The sequence below is a fragment of the Protopterus annectens genome, chromosome 12.part0 (assembly GCF_019279795.1).
Source record: "Protopterus annectens isolate FY-2018-M chromosome 12.part0, PAN1.0, whole genome shotgun sequence".
Lineage (NCBI taxonomy): Eukaryota > Metazoa > Chordata > Ceratodontiformes > Protopteridae > Protopterus > Protopterus annectens.
The window spans coordinates 267,581,269-267,601,042 of NC_056746.1; the positions used below are offsets into that span (position 1 = coordinate 267,581,269).

The 19,774-nt window shown below is 39.8% G+C and overlaps 1 protein-coding gene across 1 annotated transcript in view; it reads left to right on the forward strand.

The window, feature by feature from the left end:
* CLUAP1 (clusterin associated protein 1) overlaps positions 1-19,774 on the forward strand; it is a 960,319-nt gene that overhangs the window by 364,368 nt on the left and 576,177 nt on the right. Inside the window, exons 7-8 of the mRNA XM_044089326.1 lie at positions 2,687-2,715; positions 9,746-9,829. Coding sequence (XP_043945261.1) covers positions 2,687-2,715; positions 9,746-9,829 — 113 coding nt within the window. The remainder of the gene's footprint in view (positions 1-2,686; positions 2,716-9,745; positions 9,830-19,774) is intronic.

The following is a 19,774-nucleotide window of genomic DNA, read 5'->3' on the forward strand; positions in this document are numbered from 1 at the left end:
TTAATTAACAATTTGCAATGGTTGCTAAAGGATTATTTTACTGTAGGTTAAAAGTATCAGTAGTCTGTTAAATTCTGTATTACATATACTGAGAATAATTTACACTCTTAACTTCTCTAATATGTTAAATCTGAAAAATAAGAATCTGATTTTTGGTATCAGTTTATAGATAAAGGGAAATTATACTCTGAAGAATAAGTCATGAGTAAATATGATGTAAATAAGGAAAGGTGATTGGCTATAGTAATGTGCAGACAGTGTATTAGTAACAAAACGTATATATGGAAAAGGATATTTATGCAAAATACATAAAGTAATAAGTTATAAAAATCTATTATAAAAAATTGAAATTAGTTTACTTTGATAAATTAACATAATCCAAGTAAAGAATATAAAAAGTTATTAATGTCATTTAAATGAGCCACTAATTACAATGGAGATTATTTACATGGAAGTCTTTGCACATTTCATTCATTACTCCACATCAAATTAAATTAACATACAAAAAAGAGACAAAATGTTGGAGATGTAAATCACAATTAAAAGTAGATTGGAAGCATATGCTTTGTGATTGTGAGATTATAAAATCCTTTTGGAAAAATGTAGAGTTTCTGTTCCAAGCTGTATTTAATGATGAATTCACTTTGTCCTAATCTTTGGTTTTGTTTAATACACCAATTCCCATGACAGTCAAATGGAAGAATTATTCATTACTTTGGAGCATCTTAGCCATTGCAAGAAAAGTCATTACTTTGAATTGGAAGAGAGATTACACTCCTACTTTAATGAACTTTAACAATATTCCTAAAAATGTTTGTTAATATGAATTGGAAACTATCAAAATGAGATCCAGTAAATGTATCACATATTATAATACTTGGTTAAAATGTAAAGGTCGTTTAGATAAATTTAAATATATCATCCAGAGTTGAAGATGATGAAGGGAAATAAATTTGTGACTTTATAGACACCATTGTAAATAGTTTTTGCTGTTTCTCTTTTTTGTTATTTTTGAATTGAAGCAAATTTTGATTATATACTTTAGTTTATTTCCATTTGTTCCCTTGTTTACAAAATTCAATAAATACATTTTATAAAAAAAGTATTTCTGCAAGTAATACTGATCAAAGCAGAAAACCTCAACTATAAAAACTGCAGACTAGTTTGATTAAACTGGCTGTTACAATGTCTGCAACACTGTCTCCAAAAACATTAACAGTTAGGATGAGAGGAGATATGCAGATGGACATAAAATGGTCATTGTGAAAGTTTGGCATCGCATCATTTAATTATTTAAATTGCTAACCTGAGAGCAGTAATGTCACTATTAAGGGGAATTGCAAAAGAAGTCTTTCCAAAGTTCTACAAAAAAAAACAGCTTTCTTGCTTTGAAAGTGTAGCAAGTTGCTTACCACAAAAGTTGCATGCAGCTTGATGCTGTTAGTTTACCAATTTACCACACAGGGAGCACTTCATCCTTAACTGCATATGCAGTATTGGTATTCATTCCTAAAGCAGCAGTGTTCTCCAGTCTTAAGAAATAAATTCCATATCTGCACTTCCTCACAGTCAACAAAATTATTCTAAGAACTAAGCCAGCACAAGACTGGAAGAAGGAAATTTTACCAATAGGGTAATCTGTAAATTGGGGGTGTAGAAAATAACGTAATGTGGTGGGCTGGAATTTATTGGAGGAAATTGGTAAAGGATCCCCAAGGTATTTAAAGCAAATAACTTGGGAAGCAAATGCAATAAATTGAAATGAAGCTAAGCATGAGTTTGGGACTATAGGTTAGAGACTTCCCTTCCCTATCAAGTATTATTAAGAAAATATAGGCAAAGAGAAATGAATGGTGGAGTATTTAATGAAAGACCAGCTCTAACAGAGTTTTTGGTTGAGTCTAGAACAGGATATAATTTTAAAAGTGGTAGTAAGTTGTATAAAGTTTTGCATGCCAGTTATAGGAGGTAATCAGAGGTGGTTAGAACGGATTAAGATAAGAAATGGAAAGGCAGTTTGCACATGGAATAACGGGATGAATCTGTAGAGTTCCTAAGTGTGCAACAATGTCCAAAAGATGCGGAATTTGTTTCACAGAAGTGTTTGTTTAGATATTTCTGCATTTCTTCAAGTAGATATCAAATACTGGAGATGTGATAAAGAAGAGAGAAGTAATTGGAAAATGTGATTTGGGAATGTAACAAGTTGTTAGATTTTTTTTTTTATTCTGTAAAGAGTACTTTGACAGAAGTTTTTGGGGGTCAAGTTCAAGTAGCTAGCAAGATAATTCTGAGCTTGGTTACAGGATATGAATTGCCTAGATATAGGAAGTCCTTACTAAAGTTTGTGATATTAGATAAAAAAGAAATTACTTGAAAATGAAACTTAAACTTATACCAGCTGTAAAGCCAGACGTGATGCCAGGCTAAAAGTAAATGATTGTGAAATGTGCTTATGCTAGGCTGAAGGAAGCAAAATATATTCCTTTGTATGTTGTTTTTCTTCCATTTTGGCATGTTGATTAGCAATGTATATGTTACCTAGTAAAACTTTTTGTCCAGATGTTAAAGGACAGAGTAAAGTGCTAGTTCACAGACAGAATGGCACCTTCTCCTAAGATAACAGACGAGGATGAAACAGCATTGGAATGCAATGGTCACTGAAACTTTTTAAGGCCCATTTGAGATGCAATTAAAGAAGAAGCAGATGTGAGAGCATTGGGACAAATGCATACTATTGTGATGGTTGTGGGGCTAGCTGGTTTATGACCAGTTTCCATAGCAACAGTGAAGTCACACAGACTTTGTCTATATAATTGTGACTTAATGAAATGCTGAGAAATAATTGTGTACTTGTGTGAGAACAGTCCTATCTGTGGAAATTAGCTAGACAATTTAAGGTACAGTACTCCTTGTAGCAGCAAGCTATTAAATGCAAGATAGCTGGAGTTAGATTTATCCCAGGCCAGTAAAAATTCTGCATAAGTCTCTATCTGTTCCTGTCAGACTAACATCAGTTTGCAAATGTCATGTACAATGCTGCTTTCTTTCAAATTGCCTCTGCGTTGGCAGGCCATTTCTTCTTCCTTCCCCCACAGCCACTGTGACCACGGATGTTTCTCAGCTGGGGTGGGGGGAGCATTTCAAGGGCCCAAAAGCACATGCACTCACATGGAGTCCAGATTGCATGTCAATGTTATGAAGGTGAGAGCGGTCTTATTAACATTATAGGCCTTTCAGGATGTTCTCCCCCTTGGAACTGTTGCAGTTCAAACAGACAACATGTCAGTAGTCTGGTACATTAACAAATAAGGAGGAACCCATTTATATCTGTTTGGTTTGGGAATGGGTGATATCTTCAGGCCGCTTTCTACTTGCAACACACATACTGGGGAATTCCAATGTTTTTGTAAACAAACTCTTAGAAGGTCCATTCTGACTTCTCACCAGTGGTCGCTTATTCAGTCAGTAGCATACTTGATTTTCAGCCATTGTAGTCAACCTTGCTGCGACCTCTTTGCTTCACCCCAGAACAACAACTGCAACAAGCAGTTCACTCTGATCACGTCTGTGGTGGAGTCCCTAAGAGATGCTGTGGTTCACGATTGGTCCTCCAGTCTCCTTTATGCCTGTCACCCTCCACAATTGATCCCAAAGTTTCTGCAGAAAGCTAGAAAGCTGAATAGTACAGTAATCCTCATTGCCCCGTACTGACCTCATCAGATATAGTTTACCTTTCTCTGGACTCATCTGAAATATTCTGCATGAATTCTGGAACCCAGATAGGACCTCCTGTCTCACCCATCAGAAACTCAACATCCTTTCTCAGCCTCTGCCTCAGCTGTCCTTCTTTTTCTTACTTTGCAGAGGCTAGTTTTTCTACTATAAGACTTAACCTGGCAGCCTTATCCAATTTTCATGTTAGAAATGTTTCTGGTTCGCTGTCTATATCTAGATTATCTAAGGCATTCATGAAGGGGATTTTTCTACTTAGACCTCCAATAAAAGATCCAACTCTGATGTGGGATCTCACTGTGATTCTTCAGGGCATAACTCAAAAGCTCTTTGAGCCAGCTAGTGGTTGTGAAATTAAATTTCTTTCCTGGAAAGCCATTTTTTCGGTAGCCATTACATCAGCAAAAGAATTTCTAAATTTCAGGACTTATCTAAACTGCCTTATGTTATTTTTCATAAAGATAGGAGTATCCCTCTGTACCAATCCCTCCTTTATGTCTAAAGTAGCCACAGAGACTAATATTAACCAGCCTATTCAATTACCAGTCTTCTTTCCAAATTTCTGTAACAAGGACGAGTATGTTTTACATCATCTTGATGTTCACAGACAGTTTTGATTTTACCTTCATAGAACAAAACAGTACAGAAAATCTGAACTATTTGTACCTTTTTTCTCCTAACTGACGAGGCTAGGCAGTCTCCAAAGTTAAACTGGCCAAATGGATTACGGATTGTATTTCACTAATTTATTCAAAAAAAAAGGAGTTTGGAATTGCCTGTCCCTTTTAAAGCCCATTCTACTAGATGGTTACATGATTTGCTTTCTCCTCCAGAGCATCGATTGATGATATATGTCATGCAGCTACTTGGTCAGAGACTCGTACCTTTCTGGCGCATTACAATTTGGACTTTGTCTCCAGAAGGAGAGCTTCTTTAGTTCGACAGAGCTCAGGCATATCATTCCTTGAGGGCACCCAAGAGTAACATAACTACGGACGTTGTCCCAATAATGAGAAAGAATGAAAAGGACAACATCAGATTTAGACGTTATGTACTTAGCATAACTTGACATATGTGCTGTCCATTTTCATTCTTCCTCCCATCTTTCCCCACCATCCCCCAACCTAGTGGCTTCTAGAGGATATTTGGAATTTATAGGAACATTTATGTTCTGGTTTGAGCCTCTTGTTTCTTTTATATGTATACTGTCTCTTTGTTCTGTAGGCAATAAGGCAGCAAACTCAATCTGAGGAAGCTGTAGAGAGTGTAGATTATTATGGGTAGAGTGAGGGCTCAAGACTAGGATCCAAGTCTGGGAAATGCAGCAGAGTCAGACTCGATGGTTGGATCCATAACCCAATAGTGAGGAAGAATGAAAATGGACAACACAGATGCCACATTATGGTAAGTACATAACTTCTAATTTGTACAGATGTTAAGGATGGGGGGAGGGGCTAATTCATAGACAGGATTGCACCTTCTCCTAAGATAACCCAGAGACTGCCTATGCTATGGAACAGACTTCCCATACATGTCAAGCAGAGCACCTCACTGACCCTCTTCAAGAGAAATCTTGATGAGTGGATGGGAAACAGTAAATTCACCCTGGGGATAACTCCAGTGGCTCTACTTGACAGAGACATTGGGAAGTAAGATCGGGTGGCACTATGCCAGGGTAATCCTATGGCTAGGCTTGTAAAGGCTCCAGGGCCATTAGCCTAGTACACACCAATGAACCTATAATAGACAAGGATGAAAGAGCACTGGAAGCAATGGTCATTGAAACATTTTAAGGCCCATTTGGGATGCAGTTAAAGAATAAGCAGATGTGAAGGTATCGGGGTGAACTGATACTGTTGCAATGGCTGTGGGGCTGCTTGGTTTATGACCAGTCTCTGGAGCAACAATGAAGTCACACAAGGACTTTGGCATTATAATTGTGACTTAATGAAATGTTGAGAGGCAAGCGTAGACATGCTGTGAGAACATCCTGTCTGTAGCTGGACAGTTTAAGATACAGTACTCCTTGTAACAGCTACCTAGGAATCTTAAGATAGCTGGAGTTAGATTTTTCTGTGTGCATATGTTTACTGTACTTTACTTTAATCTTCCCTGTGTGCTAACCTGTGTATATTTTATTTGGTGATGTCCTTCATGGATGCATCTGCAGTCATAACTTTTCGTTATTTTCTTTATTATTTAAGTAAAACCCATTTTAATTATCTTAAAGCTATTGTGGCTGCTATTGATTTATTATAAGAGTATTTATGCATGGTTGCTTAATTGCGAAGACAGTAACCACTTGCACTAAGGGATAAAAAACTGTAAGGGTCACATCTTCATGATTACTTCAGCCGACTACCTGTAAAACTGATATCAAGTGGTACAATCAGAGTATGCAGGTAAGTAGAAGTCTCTGACTTTCTTCACAGTGGTGGGAGTACTACCAGGCCCTGAAAGAAAGGTGTGTGGAATTGGAGGATTCAACAGCCTTCCCTGGAAATTTTGTGCAGGTGTGTATGTGAAAAATAAAGTGAAAGGCAGTTACTGTAAATAGAGTGGCCCTGGAAGACCTTGATTCATGAAGAGAGTGATGTGGCTCTGTAAGTGAACAGTGTACAGTCTACTTTGGGTGTGGAGGTTGGAGACCCAAACCCAAGACAGTAGTGCACAATCCTGTTATGCTGTTAGTGCCAAGGTTGTATTTTGTGGATTATTCATTGAAACAGACTGGGTAATAGCATCTACTTCACATTTATTGGCATTGGTTGCTACAAGGTCATCGCACCAACCATAATTAAAATCTGTACTAAGCAAAATGGAAGTTTTGAATATTGTAAAAAAAAAAGCAGGGGTGTAGACAGAAATTTTCATTTTCTACTTATGAACTCCTTTTACTGCACCCCCAACCCACCTGACATTTCAAACAAATAAACACATCTTTCAAAATGATGCCCCATTGCAGTTAGTAAATGTACTCATCATTTTCTGCAGTTTCCTCCAAAACTATTAAGAATATTGTTGTTTTAGATTTGAGTGATGCAAAGAAAGATGTACACTGTAGAGTACAAAGTGTATGCCTGGTACACCCTTGAAAAGAATTGAAAGAACTGGAGGAGAGACCTTTAGAAATAAATGGAATTTATAGGAACAATACACATAGAATACTTTTCTGGTGCTGGAGTGAGGTTTAAGAGAACACAGAAGTTTTGAGTGTGTTATGTAATGTCGAAGTAAATGACATTTGTTAAAACATGCATATATACTGCATAACAACAATAGAAACTTTTATTGCAGTTTTTGTTTTCTGTTAATGTATGCAGACTCATGTTGTAGTTTAAAATATGATTATTTAATAAAGATGTTCAAAAATTTTTAGGAGCATTTCCAGAAATGTTTAAATCAATGGAGTGGTTGAGGTTTTGCCATGCATATCTGGTGAGAATCATTTTAAGGTAGAACTGATCAAGATTTACAAATGGTCCAGAGCAGTCTTCCTAAGTAAAATTGAAAACAGACGCCAGGCATATATCTTTGAAACACTGAACAAATGTGAATCTACTAGATTTAAGGACACAGCCACACTGAAGTCTTACAGGGATGCTGCACGTAATTACGTGTTATCAGATAGTGCATCAGCAATGCCTTTTTGCACTGAATGTAATAGGCTGGGGAAGCTAATGGTTTACAAAATTGAGAGACATAGGCAAATGATAGTGCCAAGCTGTAAGGCACCATCATAGTAGTAATCTTCTGTATTCCTGCCTGAGCATAAATGAAGAGTTTGTGTATTCTTGCAAGTCCCCTTGTTCTGAGACAACTGGTCAGAAAAAAAAAACACTCAGGTGTCACTAATTTCTTGTATAAAAGGCTGGCCCCTCTGCTTTCACAAGTCTTTAAACTAGTACTTGTAGACCTGGTCACAGAAAATGAAGTACACAGTGTATTGATGCCCACCCCAGAACTATACCATCTTCTAGATATGCAGATAACGCCCTTTCTGGGTGCATTGTTATGTTTAAATCAACAGCAAAGCTAGTCTTTTAATCAGTCTTTACCTCTGCCATTGTGGTATTATCAAAAAATAATAAAGATAAATTTGTGGGCTCTGCCAACCTATATCTTTTTCTGAAGTTGACATTGATTGAACTCTATGAAAGGGTCCTTGTGGATTGGGTGAAACAACTTCTCCCTTCCGTTGCTTTCTTGTAAGGAAGGATTCCTATCTTGCAGGAGTATGTTAAGTCATATAAATACCCTTCAGGTTTTCATGCAAGACTACACTGCCCACTTGCTGAGTTTGAAAAAGCTTTTGACTCCATTCACTGTCAGCATCTTTGGAAGGTCTTTAAGTCTGTTGCATTTCCTCCTAAGTTTATCAGTGTAGTAGCAGGCCTTTACACTTCTTCAGTGACTGTGGTGCTAATCTTTGGAAGGTCCTTAAGTCAGTGGCATTTCCTCCCAAGTTTATCATTGTAGTAGCAGCCCTTTACACTGTGTCATTGGCTGTGGTGGTAACTCTACATCCTGTACTCCTTTTCAACCTCTTTAAAGGCCAAGGCATGAGTGGCTTCAAAACCCTTAAACAAGTATATTCACAATTTAATGCAGCTTTCTGGCTGTTCACTTTATAAGGTAGAAACTAGATTTGTTATTTCACGATTGTCACACAGTTTCTGTCAGCCTTTGCTGAGATCTGTGGCTTAAAAGTCAGTGGTAGGAAATCAAATCTCTTCCTTGCTAGCACTCATTGTCGTCTTGCCTCATTGCTGCAAACCAGTCTTTCCTTTACAACTTGTGTAAATCCAGTTCAAAATATATTGGTATGTTCCTTCATCCCAGCCTCCTTGCTGTAAACTGACCATAGTTTCAAACCTGTCTTGGAAAAAAATATCTTGAGTGTACTTACATAAAATCTTGGAAAAAAATATTTATCTGGGTGTACTTGTAGAAAAAATAGGGCTGTCCCTAATAAGATTGTTGATTGAGGTAAGTTTTTTTGCTCCAATTAGTATTTTATGTCTCCGATATATATTGGTTCCCCAAACCAAGATGTCCAAGGAAAATCTTCATTTTACTCAAACAGTGTATTTTCCAGGAGAAGAGAAGAAGAGTACCCAGGCATATCGTAGCAAATCTCATTCTTTTGTAACTATTAAAAACACAGCAGTGGAGATTATACTTTGTCACTTTTCCTGCACTGATGCACTATGCATGCATCGGGTTGCAAGTCCCATGCACATGTGCAGTATATCAGTATACAGAAGACTGAAGTGCCCTTATACAAATACATTATCTAAGAAAGGTAAGCAATTTCTTTTTAAATAATGTAATTGTGTAATAGCAATAATCCACTCCTGTTGTGGCGTCTCCTTGTAATCAAACCACACCACTGTGTGTAAATCCTGATATATCCATGCACAGTCATGGAATATTGGTTAATTATGTCACTCTAGGACATGAATATTGCTGTGTGTGTATATATGGAAAGTTTATACAGCTGTATTTCATTTACTATAGAAAATATGTAGTAAGGTGCTAGCAATTATGGCATGAAATGTTTAGCCGTAATGTGCCACTCACAAGTGCAATGTCAGAGCACATTTCTTTATTTTATCTCACTTGGAACTGACAGGTATAGGTAAGCACAAGCAGTTTGCACTTGTTCCTGGTGTGTGTTTATGTGAGTGCACTTAAATATTTGTGTGTATATACACATTTATATTGTTACCCAATTTATTTTTCTTGGCTTTGGCTGCCTCTTGCAGCTAAGCTCAATATATACCCATAATCTTTGGCTTTTGTGTTTAGTGTCTCTTTGAAAAGTGTTGATGTCAAGGGCAGTTGTTTGTGGGTGTTCTTTCAGTCATTGGCATATATGCAAATATGTTACTTTGTCGCATGCCTTTTTAGTCTGTGAAATGTAGGTTATGCAGGTATAATCAAGAGAGAAGAGTTAATGTAACTTCTTTACTTTTCTTTTCTTTCTTTTGTGACACTTTGTGTGTAGGACATGAGAACAACAGCAATGGCACGGCCAATGGAGATTAATGAAACCGAAAAGGTGCTGAGAGCAGCCATTAAAGAGGTTATAGTAAGTGGAGATTTTTGTTAAGGTCTTTGTATATCTTTATTTTCTATCTTCATTTATTATTTGCATTAGATGGCAAGAATATTATTCTGCAATAAACACACAGGGCTTTTTAACAAATGAAACATATATTAAATTTTAGGGAACTCCTGTTTCTGAAAGTGTTAGAATTAGAAAGCAAATTGGATACATGTTTTGTACAGACTAGAATTAGTATATTTGAATAGCAGTTTAGTTTCTGTTTACATATAAACTGCTGACATGTTATCCGTGAACAACATAATGATGGAAGATGGGAGTAATTTGCAGTACCTCATTTGAAGCTGTGAAGAAAATGCATTTGAAATATGAGACTGCCATAAATCTTAGATGTCCTTCTATTCCTATGTTGCAGTATTCTTACTGTGGGGTTCCCCGCCTCAGGTGACCCGAACGTCGACATCTATACAAAAGCTTAAGCTTGGCTGCTGTAGGTGCATGGGACATCACACGTAGGGCCATAAACCAGGGACTTTAAATGTGATGTCTGCACACATAGACCTCATAACTTTTCAGCCTAGTCAACGTCACATCAATCGCTTCACTCCTTTACTTGAAGACATGTAAAGATAAGTACTTTGTTGTGGGTTTTGACTTTATATATTGCTTGAGCTTGGTTTGCTGTAGTTACCATTAGCCGATGTCAACTAAGAAGGGCAAAGCCAGATACTGCATAAAGATGCACACAACCACTACGTTTTCTGTCTAGGCCAAGAGTACGACCATACCACTTGCTTAATTTGCCAATCTTTTGTACTCAAGACCCTCCATAGCCATCTGACTGCCCTTAACCTATACTTAAAAAAAACAGAGACTCAAAAAATTAGCACTCAGGATGGATCCCAAATTGGCTGCTCCAACAGAACCACCACGGAAAAAGACCAAGGTTTCCAGGCCTACTTCTTCTGCCTCTCCGACCATGGGACATCCCGCCAGCTTCCGATTTAGGAGTTGAGGGACATCCGACAGAACCTTCTACTTTGATGGCTGCCCTCGAGGAAGCCACTTTGGAAGTAATGGCCAGCACATCCATGGAGAGATCTCTGATGTCAGTCCCTACCGATGCCAAGGGGGGAACCAGATATAGTCAGACGACTGACTGGGATTCCACTGGGTGAAACCCCTACCATCTCCCAGGCTCCTTAACCCAGACCTTCTCCGAGACCTATGCCTTTAAAAAAAAAAACGAAAACAAAACACCAAACTCCACGTTCTGAAGAAGTCCCAGACTGGAAATCTTTTACCAGTTCTTTGATGCAGGCCTTCATTGCCCTTAGGCCCATGGCCTCTTCACCCTCCACCATTCCATTGCTCAGTCCTAGACCTGCGTCTGCCACTTCCCTCCCTTTGCCTACTGCCCAAGAAGGGGAAGAAGAACAGAGACCCTATTACTCATCTTCTGATGAATCAATCTCCTATTCTTCACAAATTGCCTCCTGACTTGAATATTATTCCCCTGATGAGGAATCCATAGAGGGGGACTCTCCACCAGAGGATATCACCTTTGGGGAGACCATCACTAAAATGAAAGAATACTTTGTGGGACACTTCCCAAATGACTGACACTCAAAGGACATACTTTGAACTACTCCAGTTGGAATCTCCCTCACCTTCAGCCATCCCACCAGTCATTCCTGCTTACCTTGATGCTTTCACCTCCACATCAAAGAACTGAGACTCACAAGCACCAGCCCCTAAGAGACCTGACAGGTTCTATAAAGTTCCAAATGGACAGAAATTCCTAGTAAAACCACCCCTGGCAGACCCTCCTGTAATTGCTGTATCCCCTGACAAGCAATCTAGACTGATACCTTCAGCATCTCTTCTGCCTACTGACAAGGATAGCAAAAACATGGACAGGATAGGAAAGAAGGTTTGTACCTCCTCCACCCTAGCCTTTAGAGCTATCAACTACCAAACCCATATGATAAGATATGCCTTGGACCTAGTATCACAAGCCTCTACTCTCTTGCATCCACCCCTGAGTGCCCTACCAAAACTGAGATAGCATCTAAACTATCCCTGGCTTCACAGGTAGCCAGACCGTCTATTAGATCCAGTTTTGATTCAGCAGAGACCTTGGCACAGTCTGCTGCTTCTACATCAGTACTCCACAGATATTCCTGGCTATGCCTACAACCCCTTCCAGAGGATTTCAAGTCTAAAATCCTAGATGTCCCATTAGACAACAACCTCCTGTTTGGTAAACAAACTGCAGACCTTTTCAAAAACCTGCAGGAAAAAAGTAAAGCGCTTCAAGACATCAAACTCACTTGTGTCTCCCATCCCTAAATACTACAGGAATTATCCTGCAAAGACTACCTTTGTCAGGAGGCCCCTATCCTCTGCTACCCCTTCCTCTTCCAGGCATAGGAAAGGAGCCAAGAGGCAAACCTCCTCCAGACCAGTTGCCTCACAACCCAGTCGGAGACCGCCTTTTCAAGACAGAAGTGGACCCAACAGTGCGTGACTGCCTTTCCCACCTCCCCTTGTCAAGCCCGCCTTCCCCACTGCCTCCCCATTTGGAAATCCATCACATCAGACTACTGGGTGCTGGCAATAATACAAAATGGATATTTCCTTTTTTAGAAGGAAAAGCCCCTTCCAAGGGGCATTCCTTTTTCACCAAAAAAAAACTTCATCTCATCCCTCACATACTGCAAGACCTCCTGGCATTAGCAACTATAGAACCTGTTCCTCGAGGACAAGAAGGAAAAGGCTCCTACTCAGGTCCCCAGAAAGGTGGCCCTTGGAGACCAATACTAGATCTATTCTTTCTAAACCTTTTCCTAAAAGTTCCATCATTCAGAATGCTATCCCTTCAAACTCTTCTTCCATTATTGCCAGCCCAGGTCTTTATGGCCACTCTTGACCTAAAGGAAGCTCATCTCCATATTCCCATAAAACCCTTCCAACAGAAGATTCTTGCATTTCACTGGGCACTGCTCTCATTTTCAAGTTACAGCCTTACTCTTTGGTTTATCTACTGCACCCAGGGTAGTTACAAAATGTCTATCCCCAGCCGTAGCTTACTGCAGAACCAAAGGTGTTCAAATCTATCCTTACCTAGATGACATCCTCATTTTAGCAGAAACAGAGGACACCCTTCTAAACCATCTGAGGTAAATGACCTCCCTGCTTCAAAACTTGGGATTCACCCTTAACCTTCAGAAATCATCCTTAATTCCCCAGCAGGACAAAATTCTTCTGGGCTGCAGGATCAGAAGAGACCTGATTCAGGCTTTCCTCCCTCAGGACAAAGTTCTCTCTCTCTCTCCATTCACTTCCATAACTTATTACAAGTTAATCAGATGTCTGCAAGACAATTCTTGCAGATCCTGGGACTAATGGCAGCCACCATTCCCATGCTGCCTCTAGCCAGAATGCACATGTGAAAGCTGCAATGGTACTTGAAAAATGTTTGGTCACAACACCAACATCCTCTAGAGGATTACCCTGCTGCCCTGCCTCAAAGCAGAATTAAGGTGATGGATCCAAGAAATACTCCTGAACCCGGGCCTTCCACTGCAACCACCAAACCCAGCACATACATAACATACAGATGCATCAGACCTGGAAGGGGGGGGGGCTACCATGAAAGGTTTCATGGCACAGGAGACCGGAAACACTACCCTCCAAATAAAACATATCAATGTGAGGAAAATGACTGCTGTTCTTCTGGCCCTGAAAGCCTTCTTCCCTATCCTGCAACCAGGCCCCATTCAGATTTTCACAGACAATACCCCAGTCATGTGGTATCTAGACAAACAGGGAGGGGCCAAGGTCTACTTCCTCTGCTGGATAGCATTACAAATTTTGGATCTCGCCTCCAGGAACAACTTATCCCTGCAGGCAACATGCATCCCTGCTCAGGACAACAAACAAGTGAATATTCTCAGCAGAACATCTCTACAGCACAAGTGGATGCTGAACAGGAAGACCTTTCTAGACATTGTCCACCAGTGGGACACACCTCAAGAAGATTTTTTTTGCCCCCCCCCTCCCCGAACAGACAATTGAAAAGATTCTGCACCAAGGACCACTCTCCACTTGCCTGGAGGGTAAATACCTTAAGCATTCCATGGAAGGGGCGATTTCTATATGCATTTCCACCCTTCCCTCTCATTCAAAACGTCCTCTTGAAAATCATGAGGAACAAACCAAAAATCTTGTTGGTGACTCCCTATTGGCAAAGGCAGCACTGGTACCCCCTACTTCTTTCATTAGCAAAGGAGAATCACCACAAGTTACCCCACAACCTAACTCGCACAACAAAAATGAACTCAAATTCACCCTCACCAATAGATGTTAGGCCTAACACTCTGGGTGATAAGCTTCTAATCCCTTTCAAACACCAATATTCAGAGGACGTGCGTTTAGTCCTGAGGGAGGCCAGGAAACCCATTACTAGGAGATCCTACTTATCAAAATGGAAAAGATTCTCCAGCTGGTGTCTCCATAAGGACAGGGATACCTGCCAGGTGCCCCCCCCCCCCAAGTCCTTACCTATATATGTGAACTAATTAAGGCTGGTCTTTCCTACTCTTCAGTGAAAGTCCACCTATCAGCAATTTCAGCCTGTCTACCACTAGATCCCCCTTACTAACCAGGCTAGATGTCAAATTATTCCTGAAAGGGGTCTTACACATCAGACCATCAAGAAAACCCATCTCACCCGCCTGGGACTTGAACTTCATTCTGGATAAATTAACTCTGGCCCCATTCGAACCAGCTAGTGCTGCTATGCACCAAATGTATAAATGGAAGACTGTACTAGTGGCACTTACCTCAGCTAGAAGAGGGTCAGAGCTACAAGCTCTAATGACCTGCTTTCTCTACACTCCCTTCCACAAGGATAGGGTGACCCTACATACTGATCCTTCCTTCATAGCTAAAGTGGTCAACGAACTGTCTCTAAACCAATCCATTCACCTGCCCACCTTCTTCCCCTCTCCAACCAATGACAGTAAGAGGATACTCCATTCCCTGAATGTGCACAGACAGCTAAGGTTTTATCTAGACAAAACTAAGTCCATCAGAAAATCGAACCAATTCTTTATACCCTTCCATCCTAGGGCCCTAGGCAAGGCAGTCTCAAAACAAACTATTTCCTGTTGGATTAGGAAAACTATTTGCTTCTGCTACTCCCACCATGGCAAACACCTACCCCAGGGAGTAAGAGCTCATTCTACCCAGGGGCATGGCAACCTCCAAAGCCTTCCTCAAAAGCCTGGACACAGCCTCCATCCTGGAAGTAGACACCTGGTCCACTATTCACACCTTCACCAAACACTGCAAATTGGACCACATCTCCAGAGCCCGGCAGGGTTTACTAGAGCAATCCTGCATCCTGCATTTCTGGAGCATTTCTCCCTGGGCCTCCGCTGAAAACAGGATCTGTGGAACCTAGTCGGACTTTCCCGGTCAACAAATGTAAAATAAAAAAATAAAAATCCTGCAGGGTTTTTTGGAATTAGCTACATCTACCTTCACCCTTCCCTCTAACTAACTAAGCTGTCGTACTCCCCACAGTAAGAATACTGCAACATAAGAATAGAAGGACATAGAATAGTTGTGTAAAATCTTACCATAACCATAGATGTCCTTCTCTTCCATGTTGCAGTATTCCTTCCCACCCACCTGTCCACCTTTTTTACTATTGCCCTGTCTTAAGGACACTCTGATACTCTACCCTAGACCAGGGTCAGACTAGCCAGCATATGACACTTTGCATCTCTGGCTGACATCACTTGTTACTCTCTATGGCACTGTCCGACTGGGCATTTATGTTCTGAGGTTTGTGCGTGCAGACATCACATTTAAGGTCCCTGGTTTATGGTCCTACATGTGACATCCCATACACCTACAGCAGCCAGGCTTTTGTATAGGAGCCAGCATTCAGGTCACCTGAGGTGGGGAATCCCACAGTAAGACTACTGCAACATGGAAGAGAAGGACTTCTATGGTTATGGCAAGATTTTACAAAACTATTCTTTCCTTATAATTTGTTAGTTATTTTATGAAACATTATTCTGCATAGTGGGGTTATTTGCATACTTTTTTATGAAGAAGTTTTTAGAGTATTCTGTAGTGTATGGCTTGAAATAAGGGGAATAAAAATTATTGCTCATTCCTAACATTTAATAATTATGAGACACGTGTTGCCTGGCATTATGGTCATTTAACCAAAGTCTTTATTCACCCAGGTAAGGCTTCCTCCACTACTGACATCATTTATACTTGCATTAGTTCAGGTAATGTTTTTTCTGACTCTTATATGGCATTTAGACTGCAGTTTAGCAGTTGTGATTTGGCTTATCAGACTATACCTCCAAAGTTATTGGTGTGTTTCTCAACATTTTGATGGTGTTTGGTTACTTACGAAAGGAAGATGAAAAAACAAATCTTAATATGACATGTAGATCTCAGTCCGTAACTTGCATTCCTTCAATTTTTCAGGCTGCAGCAGAAGTTCAGTAATGGTGTTATCAACATGTAAACCAGGGATGAAACCTAGGCTCATGCATGTGCTGAAGACCTAGATCATCTTGACTGTGTAATTGACAGTTTGTAAGCTGTTTTGTGCCCTTACAAGTTGGTGTCTGGGACAAATGCTGCATTTGTTCCACTGTTCTAATTAAATGCACAGGCATTACCAGTTCTTTTTTGTCACTAACATTTAGAAATACCTAGAAGCAATCAATGAACTGCTGTATAGCAAATGACTTTTGGTTGTGGTTAGCTTAAAAAGTCAATTTAGCAATCACAAGAAAACTTTTTTTTTCCTCAGCTGCAGTCCTGAAGTTTATTTCTATAAGGTGATTGTGATGGTGAAAAGGCTGACATCAAGACTACAGGTGATATGTTATCAGTTAGCAGATTTTCAAGTAGTTGCCTTAGGCCATACAATAGTATGATGACTCCTGGTTTCATCTACTTGAATGGTGGAGAACAACCCTAATCTCAAAAGTGTGTGTTCTGAGTGTTTCATCATGCTGCCATGCATGTGACAAAACAAGCATCTGCTTGTGTCTTTTAGTTGTTCAATACATAGTTGCAGTAGCCTAAGATGTGTGGGTCTTAACCTCTGTACCTGCCAGCCTCCCAGATCTTTGGATGTTCTCCTAGGCTTTCCAACTGCCAGGAGTGCACATTGACACTCTATGTAAAAGGCATTTGGAGCTCTAAAACATGTCAGAGCTTTTTTGCCTCCAAAGTGTCTGCTTCTGTGGCAGGCCCTTTAATTATATCAGTTTGCTAGCAGTACTTCAAGAGAAGACAGTTAAGTCCCCATTGGGAAAAAATATTCCTATTTTTATTTAAATTTATTTGGAAAATTTGTGTTTCTGTGTCCCGTCTTACTTGTACCGAGAAACAGAATGACTGAGACCGTTATGTCTCTGTGAAGGAAAATGTGATGTCAGTGCTTGTGTAAACTTTTTGTGAGGAAAAGTTTAATTTTTGAAAAAAAGAAAAGTGTGTTTATTGACAGTGAGCATATTTGGGGCAGGATCTTGTCCTTGTGGGAGACTTTCAGTGGTTTACTTACCTTACAACCATATTTTTTCTGCTGATCACCTTAACGGACTCTTAGTGGTTCTGTGACCCATATTTCAGACCTCCTTCCTGGCCTTCCAATGGAGTCGCAGTTTGGCTCCATGGTAGTAGCTTTCTTGGAGTACAAAAAGTGAAAAATTATTAAGGAGTCTTCAAGGGTCAGTCTGGATCATAGTTTTCCTTAGCTGCTGGTGGGTAAGTCTGCTGTGGTCATTAGTGGTTCCTCAGATCACCCATATTTTTCCCCCAGTCCTTTAGGTGTAGGCTTCTAAGCCAGCAAAGTCTTGGGAGTTATTCAAATCCTCTGTGGCTATAGAAATGTCCTTGGTGGGCAAGGAAGAACCACTATTGTCAGTGTCCAGGGATGGAGAAAGTAAAGGGGTCTTCACTTGCCTGTAATGTGATTTTGGATGTATTATCCATTGTGCCTAAGGATTAAGCTTTGTACCAGGAGAGTGCACTTCATAAGAAAAGCTTTTTGTTCTGCTGTTTCTGTTTTGATGGTCTGGGCAGATTTACTGACATTTAGGAGCTATCTTCAAGGAAGAAAAGAAAAAGATGTGTTCATCATTTGATCACTGCTGCAGTATATGGGTTATATCCTAAACCCAGTTGGCCAAATTCAAAAGCTTAAGGGCACCTTCCAGGTGCCCAGATGACTGAGAGCTCAAGCAGAGTTGGAGAAAATCAGCATTCTGGGCTGCAAGCCCATAGAGCTTTCCTGCCACTGAAGAATGGTCCTCTTGTGAGCTTTCGGGAATTGACTGCTGGCTAACGGTTCCTCATTGCTGGACAGACAAGTTCCCTTTGGGTAAAAAAAAAAAAAAAACTTCCACTCTTTATTTTATGAGTAAAAGAGTAGATTTTTGTGTAAAACTGTTTGTTTTATACTAAGAGTTTAATTTTAGTTGGACTATCACGCAACTTTTCTGTCACATGAGAGACTATGGTTCTTACATTACTTTTAGTATAAACTTGCTATTCTAATGTTTATTGTAATTTTCTTTGTGAGAAAACATTTTATAAATTGTTCTCAGGGGCTTTGGTAAGTGTATATGGTACGTGTCACAGTCATTTTACAGCAAAAACATTACCCTTTTGATAATTACCTTTATACCGACTGCCGCTGTTAGTTTTATCCAGACTTCAGGCGTCCTTCTCAGCTTTACCGTGGAGCAGTTTATTAGTGCCTTGGTTCATATTTCCAGACAGCCTTTGCCTTTTCAGCAGGCTACTACTTTGCCTCAGCCACAGTTGGGTGACTCTGCACTGGTTATTCCTGGCTCCTCAGACCACTTCTCTTCCTTGGTTTCCTTTGGTGTAGTCCCTTCAGCCACCATGGACCAGGGGTTATACACATCCTCTGTGGCTGTTGGAATGTCCTTAATGGTCATGGGAGATCTACTCATATCAGTCTTAGAAAAAAAAGCAAGAAATGTTTTTCTGCCTAGCTGAACTAGGATACCTGTCCCTTAGGGTGATCTTTCTGACAGGAGACAGTCTGCTTTGATGGATATTCCAGTTAAAAAGAAGCAGAAAGTTAAACAATCTTCTCCTCTCTCTCACTTTAGGTAGGGATGATTTATTGAGCATGTCCTGGGGCTTAGTTAAGACTCTTAACATTTTTCATTCTGGATTTACTGGTAAAAGAAAAAGGAATCTTTGTTTTCTGAAGATTTCCAGTGCGATGAACAGGAAATTGTATTGCCCAGTAACAACTGTTTTGTTTTATTTTTTTATTTCCTTGGGTAACTGATTATAATTCTGAGGAGAGTATTTCTTCTGATTGTCCCTTAGAAGAATTTTCTTTTTTCTGTAACCATATATATGATGAACCAGTTGGTTCAGTGGGAACATGATGACATTCCAGTTTCTTTGAGAAAATATGATTTATTACAGCTGGGATTTCCTCAGCCTACTGCTGTTCCTCTTGTTGTTCCAGCTTTAGAGGGTGTTTTTATTATAGCTTGCAACATGCTTGATAGCCAACCTCTGTAGCACCTAAGAAGACAGATTGTATAAAGTTTCTCGGTCTTAGAAAATTTGTTTTCTAAACCAGCATCTGAATGTGCAGATATTTCCTTGACAAAATCCTTCCACAGTTAAAATTTAGTCAATGCTAACCTTCCCCCCAGTAAGGAATGGAAAGCTTTTGATGGATTTAAAAAAAGAGTGTATTCTCTGCGCACTTATTTTCAGGATTCTTTAATTGTCAGGTTCATTTCTTAGTTTTATTTGCTTCATTTGAGAATGAGTAATATTATTGCCAGTTTTGCTTCTTTTGAGTGAAAATCTTTACAGTAAGCTGTCAGTTAACTGGCACCCATGGGGATTGGTAGATGCCAGATAACT